Raw genomic sequence first — 25,407 nt, 5'->3', positions numbered from 1 at the left:
CTAAAATACGGTAAAGACATTAAAAGACTGGTTCTTTTTTATCCAAGTAGTCGTGTTTATGACCAGTACAGGATTAGATTGTATCTTCTGTGTATACGTCTCCATATATCTTCGTAAAGTCGTCGTCCCCTACGACAAAATAGATTAATGTTTTGATTCGGTCATTCATTAGCAACATCAATCTGTATCCGTCTACATGTCAGCTTATTGATTACATCATGTTGGCATGATTTTGAAAGAAAATTGTTAACAGAGGTCACCTTAGGTTACCCATCTTCAATAAATCAATCTGTATTCAACGAATCTGAATGTCATACAGTTATTGACTTTAAATAACATGTCAGCAAATACCATTCAACCCTGTACTAGCTTCGTCGGACGTACCCAAGCGTAAAACAAAAATTACTTCTATCTGCGTATATATTCTTGATATTTTGAAGATGGAATGCAAACTGTAAAATATGACATGAGGATAGACTGCTAAACCTATTAACCTTATGGTAGTCATTCCCGGAAGAAAGGAAGCACTCATGATAAAGAAATGCATGCAGCCCCTGACACATCGTCTTATCTTCAAGGCAGTACGTGCCTCGTAACAGAAAATTAGTGCTCAATCTTTCCTAACGGAAAATGTAAGTCATTATCTTTATGAGAAAGGACACAAATTTCGGGTCATCTTGAAACATTAGGGATTACAGAAACATACTACATAAAATATCTCCCTCTCTCTCTCTCTCTCAGTTGTCCTCTGTGTCACCCGTTTTCGGCCTTTCGAGTTTTATATTTTTAAGAGACTAGGGAAAATTACACAACATTGCGGATAATCCTGAGCTAGAGTATAGAGACGACATCATCTCGATAAATATATATCGCACTCAGCAGGATGAATGGAAAACAACACGTATTTGACCTATTTGAAAAACAGATTTAGCAGCTCTTCAAAACGTACTCGTTTGTTTTGAAAGCAACAATGAAAACGTTATCATTTGACATTCGTCTTAACGAAGATACAGTGTAATCCCAAATGCACGACACATCATACCTGGCGAATTAAACATCTTACTCTAATTGCTGTTGGAATGTGTTATTTTGACGCGTTTCTCTTGTTGAAGTATGCTAATAGGAGACCAAGAATTGCGTCTCCTTCAAAGTCGTAAAATACATTTCCCATCTGCAGCCTTTGTATACTTTGCTTGGGATCCTGCAGAAAAGGTTAATCAAGCACTATTCAAAACAAGACAGTTCAGTGTATCCAGAGCAGATATGAGAAAGTTGAAAAGTCGAATCTTCGACATTGTCATAGCTTAAAGGCTGCTCTGACATTAATTTCCCATGAGGTGTTTCGAATTGAACCTGTCATGATCTTAGAATTATCCGGAATTTTTCATAAAATGACGCCTTTGCGATGAATCTGGTGCATGAGTAGTCTCCAGATTTCCCCGTTTCGTGACTCCGCTGCAGACACACTGTCTTCAGGATTTGAATATATTAAGCGTAACCCACTTTCCATACAACCCTTGCAAAGCAAAAAGTGTAATTGCCGTGCGCTCCGCGAGAAGGGTAACAAATTGGTAACGTCTAAAGTCGTGTAAATCTTCATATATATATATATATATATATATATATATATATATATATATATATATATATATATATATATATATATATATATATAACTTTTCATTCGTCAATGTATTTTGTAAATGAGTTTATTCAAACTTAAGCTTCTTTGGCTTTGCATCATTTATTTATTATGATTGATCCTCATGACCAAAACCCAATTCCGATGATATATCTATATATATATATATATATATATATATATATATATATATATATATATTATATATATATATATATATATATTATAATGTATCCATATACATATATATATATATATATATATATATATATATATATATATATATATATCAACACAAATTAATTAAAAAGTAATGATAAAACACCCTGCTTCGATTTCCCGCGAGGACATCTGTATAGATAGATAGATAGATAGATAGATAGATAGATAGATAGATAGATAGATAGATAGATAGATAGATAGATAGATAGATAGATAGATAGATAGATAGATAGATAGATAGATAGATAGATATATCTGAAGAGCTACTGACGAGATTAGGCTTTTTCAATCAAATCACGCAACAAAGAGATAAACTGTGACGCAAAAAATGGCATGTTTTTCGCTGATTCTTCTTCATCGGTACATGAAATATCTCCAATGTCATGGAAATGAACATCAATCGACAGACGGATTAGCCTACTGATTTACATGTAGGATTTATCTATTACCAGTATATTGTCTGAAACGTGGTTTGGATCTCATACTCTGAACGGTGGTTAGGATTTCATTCTCTGAGCAGACAGATGCTGAAAACTGAGACAATCGAAATAAAAGAGAACCCTGGTGCCAAAGGCCCTGCTTCAGGTTGACACAAAGCTTACCATTCTTTGAATTTTTTACAAGATCCCGTTCTCGGGGGACGTAGTTGACCTTGAGGTAGACGATACTGAGTATCCTCCGTCTTCTGGGACTGTGTCCTTTAGATTTGATTTTGGCTGTAAAATAAGTCGTATATCGTTTAAGAGAAGGAGGGCGTTATTATTTCGATAAATCAAACCGAGGCTTCAGCTGTCAAAAGACATCATGATAGTAAACTATGCTGTACCTCACTGGGATCTTTTCGACCTTGGGAGTTATGATTGCTGAGGAGTTTAAGCAACTAGAGTTATGCTGAGCGCTCTTCTTAGGATAATATGTGCCTTAAACAGAAAGTTTTAAACTTTGGCCAAATCGTTCTCTTTCATAATCAACAATAAGAATCAGGGAGCTGGGTCGTCTTTTGGAATTTCGAAAACAAATTACATGAACTTGCAGATTGTTTAAAGTTTATAATCGTCGCTATACCCGCTGTATCAGCTATAAGGAAATCAGTGAACGATTAACACTTTCTACACAATATGGCGGAAATTTCAGTCACTCAACGGACTCCAGTTTTCCCATAACAGTATGTAGCACTTAGTCAAAAAAAATATCGTAAAAATAAAAACTGTTCCATAATAATGATGCATCTTGCAATTTTTCAACACAAGACTTCTGTCAGAAGATTGCAGGATGCATGAAAATTAAGTAACATATACACATTACTTTCTACCTGAAATAATTTTTGTTATTATTTATAACGCTCTGCTTTAGCATCCAGCACTGTAATTTCCCATGAGAATATCTGTATATATATATATATATATATATATATATATATTATATATTATATATATATATATATATATATATATATATATATATATATATATATATATATTTTACTAATTACTTCAGGTACAAAGTAATATCTACTTCATGTATTTCACAATCTTCAGACTACCTATTCCTCTGGTCTTCACGCTCATCAATTGTTGGGAACTACTGTTATATTGTAGTCTTGTGGTAAGTATGCAAGAAATTATAAGACTTGACATAGAGCCTAGAACATTTGCCAATGAAACTTCAGTTCGCATATAATAGGAGTTATTGCATACACTACCAAGCGAATACATAATTGCCTGGACCAACGTACAGTCATACAAAGCGGTCACAATAAGTTGACGTACTTTGTAAAGATTGACATCTTTTTCGATACAAGTAGGTTCTAGCTTACCATTATATTCGGATTACTTATAATTAATATTTTCAGATGTAAGCAGAGTTCTCGACAAGGAAAATCTGAAAGACCCTGCTTATTCTCAACTCGATAAATAGTAAGTGTTTTGTTTCTTCATACACTTCACGAACAGCGCCCTCTAACTCGATACTCCCAGCCCCATTGATAACTTTGCAAACTCATTTTGTTGTTTTCATGTTACCTTCAAGCTAGAAAAGCATTTGAGTCAAAATCAAAAGGGTTTAATTTCTCAAAAGCCTGAACAATGGGAATAATTTTGCATTTCATTCTAATTGTGACTCTAAATATGAACCTGTTCTAGATTATTTCTGTGCACAATTGTCTCAGTTGTTTCAAGAGAGTGGTTTATGGCGCCACTTGGCTGTACAAAAGTGATAAGATATTTCTGGGTAAACAAGGCGTCCCCGTTATCAGGACGATGAATTTGATATGTTCGTGTGTGGCGAGACGATATCCGTTACATTTCTCCGCGAGATTGTCGATCTGATGCTATGATACGTTTTGAATCACCCAAAGAATCTGTCCTCTGAAATCAACGTATGTGGGTGTAGGTTACTAAATGTTGGCTTAATCTACCTGATGACACATAAACAGAGCTTGTATTTGAAAACAACCTTTCACAGGTGTCCTTCTCTTACATGTGAGTCCTCTTATACTCGGTGCATTACATTTGAAACTCTTGAAAATATGATTTTATGACTATCGCGGCAAATATATATTCAGTAACTGACATGGCAGCTTTTAGAAGCCAAATAGGCATGTTATAGATGTACAGATTTTTCTGAACTTTATTGTGTGTAGCCGAAAGGCTACACACAATAATGTAAAGTGTCTGAAGATAATCGATAATTAATTTCTCTTGGCGTATTCTAATAGTTTTATGTTGTTTCATTGTTGCAAGTTAAATACAATATTATATGTGGTTAACAGAGTGTATTTGAACTCGTTACCAGTAATGCGAATACAAAATCCGCTGGTGATACCGTCTGTTGCGGACGTTCTGGGCTGTGCTTTCAGTTTTGTAGATCTCTTGAAATCGGACAATCACCCATTCGCTTAGCAGATGCAGCTGACTTTAACATTAGCCCTACTTTGTCAGTAAAAGGACTTTTAATAAAATGACGGCATGTGCCGACCTGTACAATGCAACCGCAATGTAGACTCAACCACAGGACATTGCCTCATCTGTCCTCTTCCGTCTCGGTAACGTTGGATTCACTCCGTGCTTGTTGTATGACCGTGTATAAATTGCACATTCCCGCCTCTTGAATGGTCAAGTACGCACTAACTAATCTACCCTGAACGCACTGGTTTCTGTGAGTCGGAATGGAGAAGTCAACGGCTGGATTAAGAATAAGATTTAAATTCTGCTCGGGCAGTTCTGATGATCGCCAGGGTTCTGTATCTTTCCGTAGAATCGTAAATGTTGAGATCATAAAAGTGACGTTTGATTTTTATAAGCCACAGTCAAAGAATACCTGTGCCCTATCTGTTCAGAATCTCTCAACATTGCTGTCTAATATGCTTTAAAAACAGTCGCACCGTCATCCTTTTATCAGCTGATTGTAATCTTGTTGGCATTTACCGACGATGGTGTGGATGACGTCATTGGCCTAGACACTCACACTTCCGAGTAAAATCGGTCATCCTTTCCGGTTGTGTCATCAAATATGTCATTATTCGCCCTGTTTCATTTATTACGTCGTATTCTGAAAAAAACTTGAGGTTTTTGAGAGCTTAATGGCATCGACAAAATCCACTATTGACATATTACTCCATGTTATTGATTTATTTATTTGTTTGTTATTTACGAACACATTAAAGAATAATAATTGTTCACGTGTAACCCGCAATGCAGGCGTTGCAGATTAAAACAATGATTATGATTTTTTGCATTTAATTTACTTTCATGTATTGCTGTTCTAGAAAACCATCACATCTTCTTTAATATCCTTTGAAGTACATTTAAAATACAGAATGCTTAGTCTTGCAAATGTATAAAATACGCTATTAGGGAAAAATGTATAATTCTGTTTCGAACGATCAGTAGTTTATTGGAAGATATAACATTCACTCGGAAGATTAACTCTCGGCATTGTCATACTTTGGGTAATAGAACTGGAGAGTTTATTTTAGAAATAGGAAAAAAACTTATAATGAAGCATCAGAAGTTACAGGTATATGACATTGAGTAAAGAGGTTGAGAATTCAAAGAACGGCATGTTTTGCCAAAGGACGGCAGCCAACGTACGAACAGAGATTGACGTATCGTGACTGAGCAAAAAACATCCATCAAAAAAATACAAAATTTTTGCATTCCCTAAACACGTACAGGGCCATAAGGTCATGATATCGATATTAATCGTTGCGTGACGACGAAAACAGAGTTAACTTTTTTTAGAAACATAGCGTATTCGCCAGAGAAACTGCATCCGCAGCGGAAAACGAATCGGCCGCTAGCTAAGCGGACGCTACACGTAACGGATCGGGCAAAAAGAAAGTGGTTGCAAGGTATATAGATGTAGCTGAATTCTCCAAAGGCGACTTTGCCTTTGCATACCTTCCCATCATTCATACGACAGAAAGGTGAATACACTTGCATTACAGGAAGGAATAAACTTTTCGATCTTGATCTTTCACAATCTGTATAACATATATTTAACTCATGGAATATGAAAATTAGTTCCACAATTTTTCTATGGAACAATAATCTGAGATATTAAAAAAACTAAGGTCTCAAGGGAAGTGGGAATGACGTTTTTGAACCCATTGAATGTCGTAGTTCTTAATACACACCCAAAGGATGTTCAAATAAACTGATTTTATGCTTCCTTTTAAGCATAAATGCAAATATTACAACATTTTGAATTCATAGGAAGTCTTCTAATTAGTGTAGACTTTTCGACAATATTAAACGGTTGATTCAAAAGAAAATAATCAGTGATGTGAAGACATTGTCCTTGTATATCTATGTATCAAACTATGGTATATTGTATCTTCAGTATTTCGTCGGAAAGTAATTTTCATCTGAAATGCTAAGCACCTTTTGGATGCACCACTTGAGCAACAAAGGTACGAAAGCTATTGTTTAGGTAAGGTTTTCGTATTGTTTGGTTCATGCAGCAATTTGGGAGTTCTACAACCATTGAAAAATGTTTATTCCATAATTGTTACAGGCAAGAATGGTCAGCCTCATTTTGTAGTCATCCACGTTTACGAACATATGTAAGGTTCAAACCAATGCTTCAGTCTGAATAATATTTTCGGGTATTAAAAAAACCCGAAGTTAAAAGTAGATTTAGCAAGACTCAGATGTTCAAATCATGATTTGCCAGTTGGGAAAGACGCCATTCTAACCCATTCATTTCTCTACATCTTATACATCTTATCATGTAAAATTATAGGTATTTCAATTGTGAAAGATGAATGTCACTCCATACTGTTTTTTCCTATACATGATGAAGATAGAAAACAATTAATACCACAAAATGTCGCCAATTTCCAACGCATGAAAATAACAGCATTTTATATAGGTTTGAGACGGTACACACTCAATATCAATTATATTTCTTTGTACTCGTCTTTGAAAAAAATAACGAGACAATTTCGTAAAGCAAATGCACCAAAGTTTAAACTGTTTTCCTTTTCTCTGTCTGTCTGTCTGTCCTGTCTGTCTCTGTCTCTCTGTCTCTCTCTCTGATCAATTAGAAATAGACATTACGTCATATTAAATCATATTATTTTGATACAGCTTTACACATACATGTATGCATCATATACAGAGAATTCAGTAGATTTTCGATCGAATTCGAACTCACAACGCACGGCACCCAGTCACCTAACGAAGACCGCACTGTCAAAACCGCTTGGTCAAATCCCCACTCTTAAAATATGAACCCATTGCTCTAGAGTTGTTCCATAAATACAACACATACACTGATAGAGATGAACAGATGTACCCATTACTTTACATGTTTTGGAAATAATTGAGCATATGTGAAGGCATACTAAAATGGATGCTGTAAAGTTTTATGTGCAGCTACTCAACATCCATTTATAGGACAGGGCTATCACATTTCACCCGTATGAATCAGGATAAGTGCGTATCGCACAGGTTGACACAGCTATCACTGAAGGAAATCCCAACTCGGGTACAGCATCTGCGCAATATTCAAATGGAGACACACTGGACGAAAATGCATGTAAAGTCAGTTTATCAACACTGACATTGTCCTGTCCTTTATCTTGGTTTTGAAAGCAAAAATATATGTTAAGAATGCAATATGATATTAGGATTTCAAATGTATACATGGAGATACTGTGCCATGGATATTGTCACTAGCTGTTGGATTTGAATGTCAGGGAGCACATGATTTTCCTTGTATCACAGGGTGCCCGCCTAATACTACATTTCTTCTACCAGTGCTGTTTTGGGGATTGAAAGTAACTGTATTGTAGGTAGAACATCTGTGTAGAGTCGACACCTAATTATACTACCTATAGACAATTGTCACCGGTACTTTGATTTGCGTGAAAGCTTTCATTAAAACGCAGACTGTGAGTATAATTCTCTTCAAATTTTAAAGAGACGAACTCTAAACATGAGCTGTTTCGTTAAATGGGAACATAATCACGTACGCTATAACAGAAACTAGGCAGTGATATTAAAACAAATCAACTCTGAGGGAAAAGCACAGGACAAAAGTGGGCCTATTTTATCTCGATTCCTAACCTTATTACTGAACAATAGGATTTAATAACGACACTTCAAAGAAGATTGAAGTCGGCTCTCTACAAGACGAGGTCAACCACGGTTGAACAGGCCGGGTTTCTCAATAAAGACACCGTACGTCTATATGTCTCTGTCGACGTCGAAGTGCTTTGTAGCTAGGTGAAGGCGAAGAGCAAAGTGCATTTTTGTCTGGAAAGTCTTCAGCTTAAATCGTTTCCAAATCTGCACATTTATTGAATGAAGGACGATTCAGCATACGGTTTTAATCTAGGACAGGAATTGGCAACATTTTAAAGCCATTCAGGACTAAAGACTCACAAAGCAGGCTGAGCGGATCTTTCAACTAACAGTGAACAGAGGTCTAAGCTTAACCTCTTGTCATTGCCAATGACTTCAGCAAATATTAAAGTAGAGCACTACTCAAAGAAGACGAACAGTAACTTCAAGCAAGGAAAGTAAAAAGGTGGAAACACGATAACTAAAGGGAAGTGGCATTTTGCCCTTCTGGCATGACAGTGAGTATAAAAACTTCGTGTTGCTGAAGGGTTAACGTCAGAGGCGTTAACAGTCTTAACAACTAAATTCAATCGCGTAACTTACAGAACAATAGGATGCAGAGAGCCATAATTTCACTTTCTGCGGTCACAAGGTTCAAACTTAATGATAAATTCTGAGGTCTTGCCGTCCGAAGATAATGCAATCAGCTGCTATCGCAAAACAGTTCAAAGTTTTTATTGTGTATGCTCGATGTATCTGTGAATTATACATTTCAAATTACCAGGATGGCCCGTTAATTCCCTTCCTCTTACTTGCCAAGTTAAATATTCCTCTGGTAGGTTTCAGGCAGTATGCTCCTTAAATGTGAACTTAAACGTTTGCTCCAACGTGTCTCAACGAAAGTCTAGACCATATATGTATCTATCAAAATCAAGTATAAGGGATCGCTGTGCAACATTTGGTACTGGAGAAACAAATTGTTTTAGATTTATCTGTAATTGAAATTCAAATAGCCAACCACAATCTCTGTTATAACCCAGTGGAAAAAATATGATTTTCCAGTTTCCTAAAAATAGGACGCGTTTCCTTTAGTCCAATAGCTTCAAAACGAGCCTCTACATTTTGTAGATAAGACAACGATTATTAAAATTTGCGAGTGTAAATATCACTTCCCGAAGACTAATTGCCTTGATCTTATCATCAATATGCTTCTGTAAGTCAAGCAGAATGGAACGTCAATAAGCTTTGACAGTAGAGGCCGGAAAGTAGATATATTCTTCATATTTGCTAGAATGAGTGAGGGTGTTTTAGCATTGAGTTTAATGACATTCGGTAAAATCCACGGGACGCAATGCTATCCTAGTATTGAGTTTATGATAGTCAGTAAAATCAACCTTAAGTATAGGGTGTTTTATGATAATATTATAAAATACATCTTATGTGTCTTTTCAGATGACAATGCAAAATACGCTTCTTTAGGTCATGCGATATGCAACGTCAATAAGGACAGAAAAGGCCTTTTAAAGGCTTAGTTTCATTTCATTCAGCAAGATATGCCTGGCCTCAATTAAGACTCGATGAGATTGCACAAATCTCAACACAGAAAGTCGTCTTTGGTTTTATTTAGTCCGAGTTTGTCATTCACTACTAAGTCGAGCTCTCTGAACACAGCATGACATTCACAAAGTTTATTAAATTTTCAAAAAATATTTGAAGTCCCCGGTCTTAACACTTTGACAGACTCATTGATTTGCGTAAAACATCGTCAATTTTTTTTAACAGATCGTGTATTACTTCACAACGGTGTCATCAATGTTCCTCTTGATTATATTCGATTCGTAATGTCTCAGTCTGTCTGGCACAAGGTTTCCCACCTTAAAACTATTACAGACTCGATGCAATAAACGAACACGGTGGGCAAAGAATTATCGTTCTGTGTGCTTCTCTATCCCAGCATTAATTACCTTACATGTTCAGATAAAAATGGACACATGAAATTTAGTCTTGAATTTAAAACATTTCACCTCCTTATCTTGTCCGATGCAAGTAAAAATTAACACTTCCAACTCAATTCAATTCGGGACAAAAGGATCGCATATCGTGTATATTACTTATGAGTCATACATATACCTTTCATATTTGTTTATAGCCCTGTTTCAAAATATTGTCATCACTGAGAGTTTGTAATATATTAGTGTTCCCAGGGATTCTATACAGACTAGACAACCTTGTTGAGTGACAGTTTGGTAAACGAATTGCGTGAATGTCAAGTTTGAGATTAAAAATCAATCATTTAATCGATCGATCGATCGATCGATCGATCAATCGATCAACATGTAAATAGAAATGGAAATGCAATTTTTCTGTAGACATCGTCCTAGCCTGCGCCAACTTTCAAGCAGTGAATTTGTTGCTTAGTTCCAGACCTTAGCGTGTGAAAAACCACTAAAGATTTTGCATACTGTTATTGGTAAAAAGATAGACTCGCGGACGCAAAACATATAAAACACACAATACCTGTGAAATTTACCGATAATACAAGTCTCTTTTTATATCAAAACAAGCTACATAAGGCGTATAATTTGAGAGTTTAAACGATAAAACTAATTCTTCTGGGAATGTAAGATAATAAACTATAGCGCCCAAGGGGACGAAATGAACACTTTTAAATTCGCTACACAACTTAGGTAAGTGACCGAGAAGACATAAATAAAGATGTATGAGTGTGTGTTGATAAATCTCATTGGTCTATTAGTCCACATTAACCAGCCGTTGCTTTCTGGGTGATGTTGATGGATTAACTGCCAAGTGTCATTTAAGTGCAAGTGCAACGACTCGAACATTGACGGATGAGAGTTTAGGTGTCATTTACACAACACTGAACACTATTGCATGTACACGATTCGCTGGCTAGATTTGTCTTCCATATGACAACGGAAAATTTCTTCTGCTACCGCTACGCTGTCTGTCAAAGCGACCGACGGATGAACGGCCTGTAGGGCTACATGGTACACATAATACACGAACTTTTCTCAATTTTATTATCGGTATAGTGAATAGTTTAATGATTTAAAAAGTCAACCACTAAAGTGCATTTAAAGGGAAAAGAACAAGAGTATATGATGGATAAAGACAAGCATCATAAGTTTTGTACCATAGAATATTACGTCCCTTGAGCTGGATCAAATGCATGTTTATATACCCTAGAAAGGTAGTGTGCTCTTGAGAATATAAGGTGATGTTTCTGTACCCTGTATAGTCTTCCTTCCTTTTATAACCCTTGTTTATGATTTTAATTGTGCAGTTTTCGCGTACATGTGTGCAGAAATAGTCTATAATGTAAAAGAACGAAATCACAAAATTTTTGAATAAATTCCAGATCATCTATTGGTTATTAACTTACTAAGTAACTCTGATACAAGTTAATCCGTGTGATATTCCAACGTTGTGAGTTCATTGATGTAAAACTACAACATTAATGAATTCTCGATCATTCGACAAAAAGTTCTTTCGGAAAGGCAAACTTTGTGGATCATTTAAGCTCCATTAGACACTTATACCACTTTTATAATAAAGGTAAGGAATTGTATTGATATAAAGGGAAATCTCAGCACAATTTTGAAAAATTAGATAAAAAATGGAATTACGAATTCGTCACATGCGTTCAAATGAATATATTACTAATGAATTCGTCACACACTTAATGTCTCTAAAACAAAATACATTTAGAACACTATTTTTAAAGGTATGATTTCGCTTTTACGGTTGAAAGATGGTTTGAATGAATGACCAACAAAAAATCATGTGCAACGAATCGAAAGGAAACGAATACACTTCAGTAAAATCCTTAACAGTAATCGGCTGAAAGGGCCAAAACTTATGTAAACACACTCAAAATCACAATAAAACCTTTGGACGAGAAACTGAGAGCAAGGCATCTGAATTCCGGTCTCAATGCGAAACCAACCATTTATCACCTGCAGTAATGTTCTAAACGTGCTTATAAGTCACAACCATTACTTTTAAAAGACATATAGTTAATCCGATGTACCATATCAAAATATCTACCATACATGTTGGTACATTGTGTCAAAAACCTCTTGAATGTGGAGATAACGCGACTTTCAGAAGGACATTTTGTACATTAAATCCTAAAGACTATCACTTCAAAATGTGGCGTAAAAGTGGAGCTGTTACAACTATAGCTAACATTTTTACAAATTAAAAGATATTCTCAAGGTAAAATGTTATCCAAATCTTTTAAAGGATTCATTTCTGAGCAATGCAGTTACCATGAATTTGACTATATCTTTGTTCCAAAATCGATCTACTCTTATTGACTGCTTGTGATCTACGATGTAGATGTATGTTTTAACTCGTAAAAAATCTAGCTATGTAAAATGTAAGTAAACAATCCAGTAAATGATATTAAAAACGAGAAAGCAAACAGGAAAAACCAGCCTCGACAGTTTGTCAACTTTGTAGGCCAAATTAGCTCGTCTTGATCTACTCTGACCTTGGCGAGTTTTACCAAATTCTGCACTGTTTTCATTCTTTTCTTCGTTGCAGTTGTCGTTGAAAGGTGCATCATTTTTGTAAAGGAAAGGTCTGTTTTGCATCTGCTGTAAAGAAAAAGAAGATATATATATATATATATATATATATATATATATATATATATATATATATATATATATATATATGGGCAAGGATGTACACAGATCATTTTATAGTGGCTTGACGTCATCGTACGGTGTTACTTGCGTGACATTTTGCGATACTGAATATTTCATGAGACAGCCATAAAGATCGGTCCTTTGAAGACCAAATTAACCGACGGCGTCTTCGGCTTCTTCTTTGTAAATATTCCTTTTTACATATTGGAATTGAATACCAACCTAGTAAGGAGTTTCTTTAGGCAATGCTCGTCTAAATAAATAGATCTGTACGTCGATTTTTAATAGTAGAGCAATAGTATCGCGATAAAACAACACGACTGACATCAAAAAACGATGCCCTGCGGCAACAATCTCATCGTGTGCAATATTTAGTCACATTTCAGTTTTAGATATTGAATAAAATCGTACTATAGAAGAAAAGAAGATGTTTTATATCAAAATGCTTTTTTTTGCAATAGAAGTAATACTAGTCAATGACGATACTGCAATAGAGAACGGTATCCTTATTTTCATATAATGCCGTACATAGGCCAATAAACATGTTCTTTACGATACGTAGTCATTATTTTCTGTACCTATTCCGACTTTCGTTGCCCATCGATACACTTTCTATATATTAATACATATCCTAGGGAAATAGTAAATGAGATTGTCATAGTTATACTTTTACTTACAATTGCCTGCTCATAGTCGGGACATCTTTTCCTTTGGATACAAGCAAATAAGCTTTTCTCCTTTGATGGATCGGTCATGGCTAGGTAGTTAACAATCGCAAACTCTATCATGGCGGCAAAAACAAAGAACATACACGTTGTCATCCATATGTCGATAGCCTATAAACAGAATGACAAGGCACTGTAATTGGTATTGGTTGGGGCCAGCGAAGACTACAATATGGTATATGTATTTGATGGTACTCATCAATAACAACCCGAATGGCAGTGAAATCATAAAAGTGGAAAAGCGTTTTCCACCAGAATAGAGACGAATCCAGCGGCAAACATGTCGTAAATTTTACATAGATCATTATCTCGGCTCCTGCCAGGGTACCTTTTCTTATTTTGTTATCCTGAAAGTGTGTTGCATGACGGTACCATGCCTTATGATTACTGCATATTTTAAGAGTGAATATAATAGGCAAGTACATGTCAACCCTTCAACCAACGTAGCTTGACCATACCTATTGTTTTAAATATTGAGTCTGGACGGTTTTGCATGGAATTCTGACTGAGAAGGTTATAGGAAATAAATTGTTTAGGGGATTATTTAAAGTATTTGAAACCTTTCTGATAAATTTGCAACGCATAATGTGCACCGAAGGCAGTGTATACGTATCCAGGGTTGCAAACTTTAGAATAAAATGAACATTTTAATCTTAGAATATTGTAGCATTGTCCTAGGTAAGATGGCGTCTTCCAAATCATAAGCTTAGTGTGACTCTTGTGAGTTTGGTAAAATTCATTAATTGAAAGATTAAAAAAACTACAAGGGAAAGAAATGAATATACTTAATAATAGAATCATTTAAGATGTAATACAGTTTTCATTATTTAGGACTGTCTTGTGCAGCATTTAACATGGGTCGAGTCAAAATCCTTTAAAGTTGGCATGCATCATGAGTAAAATGTGACTGTTTCCAACGGCCATCTTGAATTTACGGCTGTATTCTCATGATCTGTTTATGTTAGAGTTAACAAAATGAATTATGACACACCTCATCCTGAGTCTGTATTCTAATTCGTCAATTGATAGTCACGTAGGGTGCGTTCTATTTGTGCTGATCCACGTAAATTACGTCATCAGGCATCATTTGTCGAAACTGTTGCCTGGCGTCAGCTCCAAACAATTATGCACGGTGACGTCAAAAGACATTAGCGCATGCGTGAGCTGGGACGTAAATAAAGATGTCGTCTGCAGCTGCGCGAAACGATAGTCGAGAAATTTCTCGGTTTAACCTACTTTCTGAAGAAGAACTCAGTGAATGCTCTGGTTTACAACAATGACTTAAAACGCACGAAAACGATAATCAAAGGTGCTGAACTCTTGGCAGAAGTAGTGCGACGCTGTCCGGAAAAACTTTGTTCTTGCCGAACCACTCCAACATATAACATGCGACATGTTTTGTGTATGGTATGTTCTAATATGCATGACTGCGGATGAGATTTATTATAAAACACATATTGACTTGTTATGAAGGCAACTTCATACGTCTTTAACCCTCCGGCCTGAGAGTCACCTTAAAAAACAGACGTATGATGTTGCCCTCAGATCATGGCCAGTTAATATGTGTATACCATAAATTGCACTAAAGAAAAGTGAAAATTCATTAAAAATCGTGAATACATCCAGTAAGATGCCGCCTAAGATGAGTTTTAGGTCATTTTGTAATGGAATTGATGCAGAGGGAGAGGATTTCCTAACAACAAATCATTAAAGGTTTTGTTCCATGTACCATAACAGTTGTAGCCGCCTAAGTGAGAGACGATTTGCTGACGGGTAGGAGAGAATATATATATATATATATATATATATATATATATATATATATATATATATATATATATATATATATATATATATATATATATATATATATATATATAGATAGATAGATATATATATATATATATATATATATATATCATCTCATATATATATTATATATATTATATATATATATATAATTTCATTTCAAATGTTCGTAGGCGTAGTAATGATATCGTCGATCACATGACATGTCCGCATCAACACGCGGTAGAGGATGATAGTTCAAGCAATGAGGCCCATTGACCCACGTAAAATTGTGATCAACCAAGCGAATTATTTTTTTAAGTTTGTTGATGACAGGCCTTCGGGTTTCAATACCATTCTTGAATGACAGTGAAAATAACCTGACAAATGATCATCAAATCCACTCTTCCCGACATACTTCAATCTGTTTTACTTGGAAAGACATTAAAACTCCGACTTGAAATTAAATTCGTCGATCGAGCAAATGTAGGGACGTCTTCAAATCCATTTGGCGTATGATGAACTTCTTGAAGGTCTCAAGCTTACCTACATTATCTCGATCAGTAATGACTGCCTCGAAGCAAGCCCTTACAATGTCTGCATTTACAGCGTTGTGAGGAAGACCTGCCTTGCGAATTATTCAGTACCTTAACAAATGTATTCATATATTGGAGACAGACTGCTGTCAGAGAATGTAATAATTGACCACTTAAACCCGTGGGCTAACAGCTTCCAGGTACAGCTGATACAGTGCTCCAGATAGTTGAAGCATAATGGTCATGCGAAGCGACTCCGCATGGTAACCTGAATGTGATGGCGACAAAGAATTGCCGGAATAATGTACAGGCACTATGAAAAGGTGACGAACTACCCACATTCGTCGATAATATCATGGGGTAGCTAATGATACATGTTTGTGGTCAGGAGATTCGCAAAATTGACTATTCACATATGAAGGAAAATAAAAAAACGAACTACACATTTCAAAATTACTGTTCCCTACCAATTTGTGCTTTGCAGCGACTCTTTGTTAAAATAGTAAGATGTGTTCTATTTGCTTCGAGTACCATAAATTTCATTGCGGAAGGTGTGGCTTCATACTGAGCGATGCCAAGTGACAGAATCAGACATCAACTGAGTTTGTGAGAAAACGGCGTTACGGCGCGAGACGTCATGGCAGGCGGATGGGCGTATTGTTTTCTCTTGTCAGCTTACGAGAAGAGACGGGCGATGAGCGTGTAATTTATATCAACAACGATCGGAGAACATTACTTAGCGCAGATGGCAATATTTGCGAAGTCCATGTATGTTGACAGGAAGTGGAAGTGCCGTTGGGCGAGGAGAGGGGAAATTTTGTTTTGAGAAGAGGGAGAGCGGGGAGTGTTTCAGGTAAGGGAGTAGGGATATGGAAACACTAGTTTGTAGGACTTTGAAAAATAAAAAAATAAATCAGAGGAGAATAATCGCGAAAGGTTGAAACTTTCTTCTTCAAAAGGTTAATTTTGTTCAAAATACCCGGGAATGTACATTTACATTAAAAACCTCCAGTCGTATTATCTCTTGGTTGCTTGGCGGCGTCTGGCATACGAAAACAAGAAATATGTTTTCATATGTAATTGTTAGTCACGGAGACAGACCTGAAAAAAGATGGATGATGTAATTCTTCTCAAAAAACGTGAGCGACGTTTACACTGTGCTCACTTAATATCGTTGCAGCCCTCGTTCCTATATGTTTTTCATATTTGTAGACCCGTTCTTTAATTTACATTAACAGTTTCGCAAAAAAAGTGTTTGAGTCTGGCATCCAGACGTCACTCGACTTCCTGATTAATTAGATGGAATTGATATCAAACGTTAACTGTCGTGCAACCACATCGTTACTCTCTACACATTAAATTTATTATTTATTATTTGACGAGTCAACAGGCCCGATAACAGACTCCGAGAAAATAAATACAAACAAACACATAAGCACACAGTACAATATAAACAAGCATAATAAAAACTAAAAATACAATATGCACAGAATGAATACAGAGAAAGGAACTTAAGAATAAAAATATCTGGACACAAACGTCTTAAAAGCTGTACTAGGTAAAAAAATATCCACAGAAATGTCATAACATACTGTAAAAGACCTTGGGATAAAAGCATATTTTCTAAGATTCAACCTGCAACGTGGAACTTGAAATAAAGACGGGGCTCTGAGGCGTCTTAGTGGTGCATAAAATGGCAATTGATATAAAAGATAGGGACAAGAAAATAAAATAAATAAATAAATAAATAAATAAATAAATACACATTAAAGTAGTGGTTTAGGTAAAATTCGGCGTAAAGTATGTCAGTTAGTGTGCCTTTGTTAGAAATATTAGTCTACGTCATAGACTGAGGTCCATAAATCTCGTGATCCCTAGGATTATAGTAAGGTTGGCTCATATGTGTAGGATTAATAATCAATGACTTCATTATGCCAAAAATACATTTAAGAATTCATTCATTCATTCATTCATCGCATATTTAATGTGAGTGAAAATTTTATATGGACTGTAAATTACTATACTAAACAGACATAAGATATGATGATGTACATGTTAGTATCTATATACAATCAAAAATATCGTTTCTCAATCATCGAGTTTGGCGCCACATTAGAAGTACCTCGACGTTAACTGCAATAGGAGGCAGGCTAAAGTGAATAATTCATATGACAAACAGGAACAATAAAACGAGCTCACAATAACAGAATGTGCATTGTCTGTGCTTTTTTCAAATTTCGTCGTTGACAAGGTATTCTTTTGAAGATTTCCTGAAATATTGTTTTATGTAAGACATTTTGCAGCCCTCCCACAGTTTTGCACCTCAATATTTATCAGTAATGGAGCATATTTTGGATAACGAAAAAATTCGCTAAAGATTAACCGTTTTGACTCTGCTATATTTCATCACTTGGAAAGAGTCATACGGTATAAAGAATATTATTGTTACATCAATGAAAAGTTGAATTGTAAGTACAAAATTTATGAAGTTTATAAATATTCAGAACATTGTCGTTAAATGTGTATCTAATTAGGATAACCTCTAACAATGTAATTCTACTATGATTAAGAGCAACCCTGAATGTCTTCCATACACAGAAAAACTACGTGCTTTACTCTCACTAGATCCTTGACACGTTCATGGTCATTGCCATTAGTCCTCGGAGGACCTGGGTTTTGTGTTCGCAACAACATATTGAGCTGAATTTCTAACATTTTCTGATTAAGAACACGACAGCTGTTGCATGATGATGAGAAAGCGGTGATCATTTAAATTACTTCTATCTTGATTAATTCTTAAATAATTCTGTCATTTTGACTCGGTGACATCGCTTGTCAAAGATAATTACTGTCATTATTTGAGATCGGTAATCATTGAAATTCAAGAACCAATAGGTTCTATTCATTACGATATACTTAATAATGATTACAGCTGTTTCTGTTGCTTTCAGGTGCCGAACATTAAAAGAGATATCAGATTATTTATTTATGCCTTATACTGTACATAAATTGTACATTGAACATCGAGTAGCTTTGTTTTAATGTTTTTTTAATATGTTATAACGACCATAATGTTATGTATGTATGTATGTATGTATGTATGTATGTATGTATGTATGTATGTATGTATGTATGTATGTATGTATGTATGTATGTATGTATGCATGTATGTATCTATGCATGTATCTATCTATCTATCTATCTATCTATCTATCTATCTATCTATCTATCTATGTGTGTCCCTTTGAAAGGAGAAAGGAGATAATCGGCAAGTTTAAATTAATTGTCTAACATCGATATCAATGCTTCTGAACCTTCTGATCATTCTATAAGATCGCAGATGAGATAGAACTATTTGCATTGTATAAGATTGCCTTCCTAAACAATATTTCATTTATAATATACAAATACATATAAAATTCGACTCCATAGGTATATTTGGGAGAAGTGCCTTTTTAGAGATGAGTAAGTCTGTAGTTTTAACCGTGAGTGAATTCATAAACAAGTCGAATTCTGAACGTCGGCATGTGGGTCAATGCATGTTAATTACATCATTGGTTGATGGATAATCGATTCTTTAAAAACCAAGATCGTGAGCCAAGCCTACGCCTCGATTCATCTCTAAATTACTCCTACTGGTTCTTCTTAAGGGCAAATACTCGCAAAGCACTATCCCGTGTACACACTCAAGGCACATTGGACAACACATCTTGAACTTTCACCTCTGGTAATCAGTCAAACTAAGTGAACAGAAGATCTAATTCTAGCACGCTGGTGTATACGTAGAGCATTTCCTCTTCAAATCAATTTCAACAATAAGGAGGATTACGAAGATAGGGCGCAACGAACAACATTTCAAAAAAGAGCGTTTAGCTATTTTGCTAAAAGTCCATCTAAGACATTGTGAATCATAAAGTGGCAATGCGACTTTGAACGATGGAAGACATTCTTAAAAGAAGAGAAATCTATTATTTTATTGATCTTACTCGTAGAGAATAGCATCATATGACTTAATTACCGAGAAATTGAATGTCATGTTCCTATAAGACTTTAACCCAGAGGAATTATACACGATGGGCAGTAACATGTAACAGAAGAAGGGAAATTTATGTGCGATGGAGTAAATTCAATGTTGAACTGTGGAAAGAAAGATATAGAGCCATGTATGCAAGGAAATAAAATAGACAGGCAGAGAGGCAGACTGACATACACGTCCATAAGAGACAGAGAAAGAATTGAAGTGATGAAGGGCGTATATCAAGAAGACTTTGCCTTTTTAATGTTTTATATTTACAAAGGGTTTGCTAAGCATTTCTAGAGATCCATGCCAAGCCTAGGATAACAGATCTAGGAGTAGACTGGTAAATTTATGTCTCTTCATCCTTGAACCTTGTGGCGTGCTTCATCATTAGTTATAAGCATGCCCTAAATCGTTTTGCCTCGGGCCCTGTCCTGTGTGCATGTAATCATTCAATCAATCAATCAATCAATCAAAGGCATTTATAAAGCGCCAAAATCAATTTCGAGGTAATGTTCTAAGACGATGAACAAGAACGCAAAGATCAAAAAGCTCTCTGAAAGCGATTCGATTTCGTCTTTTTTAAAGATTTTAAAGGTAGGCAATTGGCGAAGTTCCAACGGAAGACTGTTCCACAAATCGAGAGCACATCCTGAGAAGGAGCGTTTTGCACACGATTGCAGCTTACAACGAATGTTGTGACAACAGTAAGAGACTGATCAAAAACAGTAAACAGCTGAGAACACTTGATATGTTGTGATTCTTTACTTTATCGCATCTCTCGCACTCTGCACTTTCCAATAGAGGAGAAGGTCTCAGTATAATCTCATCTCTCTGTGGATAGATTACAACGTACTGTAAAGAAGAACCCTGTACCACAAGTTTAAAGGAATTCTTTCACCAGTGTTTATTGTACCTAAGTATTATTGTGGAACACTGAAAAAAAGTGCTTCATCAGAAGTGTTTAGTGATAAAGTATGGATGGTCAGGTTAGAGATGAGCATGACCCATAACTTTTTCTTACGATACAGGGAAATGTGCTAATTTACTGAAAGATAAAGAAAAATCTCGCCCCAACAAACCAGGGGTGCCCATGAACGTAATGTTTTCCAATTACCATACGCAGAATTTCAAAAACCCTCTTTGTTGCCTATGCATAGCTTGAGATTGGTCGCACTTCAAGTTGAACTATCAAAGCTCACCAAATACTGATATTCGTGGAATCATATATTCACAAAAAACCACGGCTTTAGACAGAATTTGGCCATGGTGCGGTTAAAGATTGTGAGCATGACCCATAAGTCTTTCTTACGATGCAGTGATATGTTGACTTTTGATCATCTCATCGAGGCATTTCATGCATGAAGATACCCCTTGAGATTCAGTCGATAAAAATGAGTGCTGACGCCACCAGATCCCTGTGTACCTGCTTTCTTCCCCCGAGAAAAATACATACGACGTGAAAGACGGATGTTGGCGTTGAAAGCGCGGTAAACGGACGTTAATGTGTCAGGACTGCGATAAAGTTTCCTGAAAATGTATCTAAAATGTCATCATGTTGTGAAATAGGATAGACTTATACTCACAGTGGCGTATGACACCTCTAGTGAACCCCTTGCTATAGATAACTGAGTCGCAGTCGTTAAGACAGTTGTAATCCCAAGGGCCACTCGGCCCGGTGTGCAGTCCACTTGCAACCAAAATGAGACCCATGATAATATGACGAGGAAAGTGCTCGGTATATAGTTAATGAGAATGTAATACCCCATCTCTCGCTCAAGGTAAAACACAACTTCCAGGTACGACTTGGTTTTCGCTGCAAGGGAAAGCAAAGATGTAGATTAATACAGATGGGATTCGGATATGTGAGTTTACGGTAATCTTGTGTCACAAGGTTTCTCCTTCTATTTGCTCTTCTTTTCAAATATCATCATCTCTATTCCTGAATCAATAAGTAGGCATGTCACGGCCATTTCATCCTATCACTTTTTACCTTATGTATCTTTATGTCGAAGGCCAATCGGTCAAAGTCGTCAAGTTGATGTTGGTTTTCACGAACGCGAAAGAAAGGGTCATAGACATTTGTGGTATTTGCAGCAATTCTAAGGAATTACTCAAAATTACATCTAGTTGGAATGCCGTAGAGAAATAAACGTGATGATGTCATACTGTCCAAGATCGAATATTTGCCTGCCTTTACCTTGAGAAAATTGAAATCATCCATTGCCAATTTCACTTCCACTCCCCGGGCTACCATAACACATGCAATCATTAGATAGCGGCAGAAATTATCATACTTAAATAGCATCCCAAGGATTTTCATAGCGTTTGACAGCATCTGCATTTGGCAGGGCGCGACTAATATCAATCGAAGGAAATGTTTACGCCTGCCAGTCGTCAAACTGCTGAAATCATCTTCTTTGTGTACCGATGGTATCAAGGTTTGATGGTACAGATATATAGGGTTTGGGTTATGATGAATATCTGGAGAGGCTTATATGAATATGACTATTTTACCAGAGGCGGATGTCATCGTTTGATCTAATACGTGACATGTCGTCTTACAAGCCTACCATATCATGTCGACCAAGTATTGTAACGCGACCACCACTCTGAATACAGAGATGGAAGTTTCTTCGTCTGCTATTCGGATGAACAATGATTTAATCGATGAAGCACACCGGAATTCAACTGAAAATGTGGCGAGATGAAAACCTGCAGATGACCAATGTGACTCGACCTCGTTTTAATGTATAATTGTTCATTCTTTGCATTCGCTGCCCTCTAGCCAAAACGCAATAAAGACTCTACTGCATCACAAATGCGTTTGGTTGTTGTTTGCATATACCAATTTGAGATCACTGGCAGATTTTATCCTACGGTTGGAAGTGTCTAGTTCAAATTGTGCACCATATTGTTTTACTGCTTGCTCGAATCAGGATATTCCGACCATTGCCTTAAGTACCAGCCTACACTTTCGATATCAATTTGTGATTGTACCTAGTATAGTACAATTCTCATGGGGCAAGTAGTCGTAACATGACGACAGAGTTGACATTTTCTGGTAATTATTTCTGAAATGTCAGTGTTATTCAATTAAATTGTGTCTCCAATTTAAGTCGCAGAATAAGTCAACACCTACAGCAATCCGTGCAAACATTTATCTTAAACCAAAATATCATGATAATCTCTTCTTATTTTTTATCATTAAAACAACAACGACGCAAAGAATAAGTGTAAAAATAAAACAGAGATTCCAAGAAGCTGCAGACTCTGACCCTACACGTATCATAAATTTTTGTGCTCCCTTAGGTATGCTTTTGAAAAAAGAGAACTAAGTTCTGAAAATTCTTACATTTGCTATGGCTAATCAAATTATGCAAATTCATGCTTGATATTGAAAACTCAAATAAAAATAAAAATTGAAAATGATAAAAAAAACAGTCGGCGAAAATAGCTTTTGGTTCTGGAAACACGTATATTACTCTATAACAAGGTCATACTAAATCGCTAATGTCTGAGGACAGGTTTAATATCTTTGAACAAGAATGAGTGAAAACACGCTTGATATCCTGCGCCATTTGCAAAACTGCCCCAAGTCAAACAGAATTTTAGACGCACGCAATTTAACAGTCAACATTTTGAAGCCACCGTCCCCTGACATTGATCGTAACATAAAAATTTACCAACACGTTATCAAGGGTATGTAGGTAAAACTGCCGTCTTTAAAATTTTAATAACAAGTCTATAATCTCTTAATCCTGTCTTAATGCCATGAACGAGAGCCCCGTATTTCTTTAGTAAGGCATACAAAGATCACTGAGCCAGAAACGTCAACGATCTCATTCTGGCCTTTTGGGGAACGTCAAGCTCTTATTGAAAAGTACATTTCTTGATTAAGGTGATGTCTACAACAAGGAGGCTAATATAGCTACACGTGTTATCTTTTTTATTTATTACTGCATATTTTAATTATTCTATATTAGACATCATCTTTCTGTTTTTGCACCGTAATATTCAAGGTAAACGGGGTAATGTATCTTGTGTTGTGATATTTTTCTTTGCTTGGGTCTAAGATTAGTGTCGGTTGCTTCGTCTCAAATGCAATGCTTATCCGTCACATTTGCTTGCCAAAAGAAAAACGAGGGGCTCAAATTTCTTCTCCTGATGGTCTTTAGTTATCCAACATTCATGTTCCCATGACAACTTAATTATTCCCTTGGTCTCCTTCTTGCCCCCGAGCAAGACTATTCGCTTCAAGATGAAAGGTCATTACGGGTCAATAGAGAGTGCCAACGGAGTGATTACCATGTACATTTACCTGATCGTTGACTACGAAGATGTGGTGCCATGACGACCCTTTTGGGAAGCGCAAGGTGAACTTGGAAGACCCTGTACGTAATCAGTATACTAATGTGAAAGGCATGTGATGGGCAATTTCTACAAAAATCACATTTATATGTGCCTCATAGGTTACTTTAGCCAAAATGGTCAAATGACTTTTTTCTTATTCTTGTAATATTTGTGATTTTTTTTTAAATATACTAAAGAGCGGACAAATGACCTTATTAAAAATATAGCAGAACTCACTTTTGATTTATTAATTAATGTTCTACAAGCAAGTCTTTGACATAAAACAACGTGCTCGTTTATCAACTTATGGGAACACGACTAAACAAGTCTTGTTTGTAAACAGGTCGAAACTCCCAAAAATACAACATTCACTAATACCAGTGTACGAAAAAAAAATTCGGGGAACAGCCGGCCAGTAGGGAACAGTGGTAAAAACCTAGTTTGTGAAAGTTCAGCAGATTTTCTATTGGATTCGAACTTCCAACGTACAGCAACGTGGACCTGGCGAAGACATCACAGTCAAAACTGCTCGGCCAAATCCCATTGGGTATAACCGCTGTACTTTGCTCCAACGTGAAACGCGAAAAATAAACAGTATTTGCATCCAAATTGGAAAATAGAGCTTATTCTCGTTTAATTATGCATGCGTGCGCACAGCAATCAGACGAGCAGTAAACACGCCGATATGCAAATAGACCTTTAGAGCTATATTTACAGTGCATAAAGTTGATAGGTGTGAGTGTTGTAAGAAATTCAGCTGGATTTCCGGCTAAGCTACGTCTTGCTGTTTCTGTACATGCTGTGACGACTAAACGCGCATATTAAACTGAAAAACGTAATGACAATGGTATCTTAGAAACACAAGTTAAATACACTTT

The 25,407-nt window shown here is 36.1% G+C and overlaps 1 protein-coding gene across 1 annotated transcript in view; it reads right to left on the bottom strand.

Annotated features, from left to right (window-relative positions):
- Positions 1-11,469: 11,469 nt before the first annotated feature.
- The window catches only part of LOC139115388 (glycine receptor subunit alpha-2-like), a 101,897-nt gene continuing 87,959 nt past the window's right edge, over positions 11,470-25,407 (bottom strand). Inside the window, exons 8-10 of the mRNA XM_070677465.1 lie at positions 21,763-21,992; positions 13,787-13,945; positions 11,470-13,055 (exon numbers count right to left, since the gene is read on the bottom strand). Coding sequence (XP_070533566.1) covers positions 12,825-13,055; positions 13,787-13,945; positions 21,763-21,992 — 620 coding nt within the window. The 3' untranslated portion in view covers positions 11,470-12,824. The remainder of the gene's footprint in view (positions 13,056-13,786; positions 13,946-21,762; positions 21,993-25,407) is intronic.

The sequence above is a fragment of the Ptychodera flava genome, chromosome 17 (genome assembly GCF_041260155.1).
Source record: "Ptychodera flava strain L36383 chromosome 17, AS_Pfla_20210202, whole genome shotgun sequence".
In the NCBI taxonomy this organism is placed as follows: domain Eukaryota; kingdom Metazoa; phylum Hemichordata; class Enteropneusta; family Ptychoderidae; genus Ptychodera; species Ptychodera flava.
This window is presented reverse-complemented; position numbering and strand designations above follow the sequence as displayed.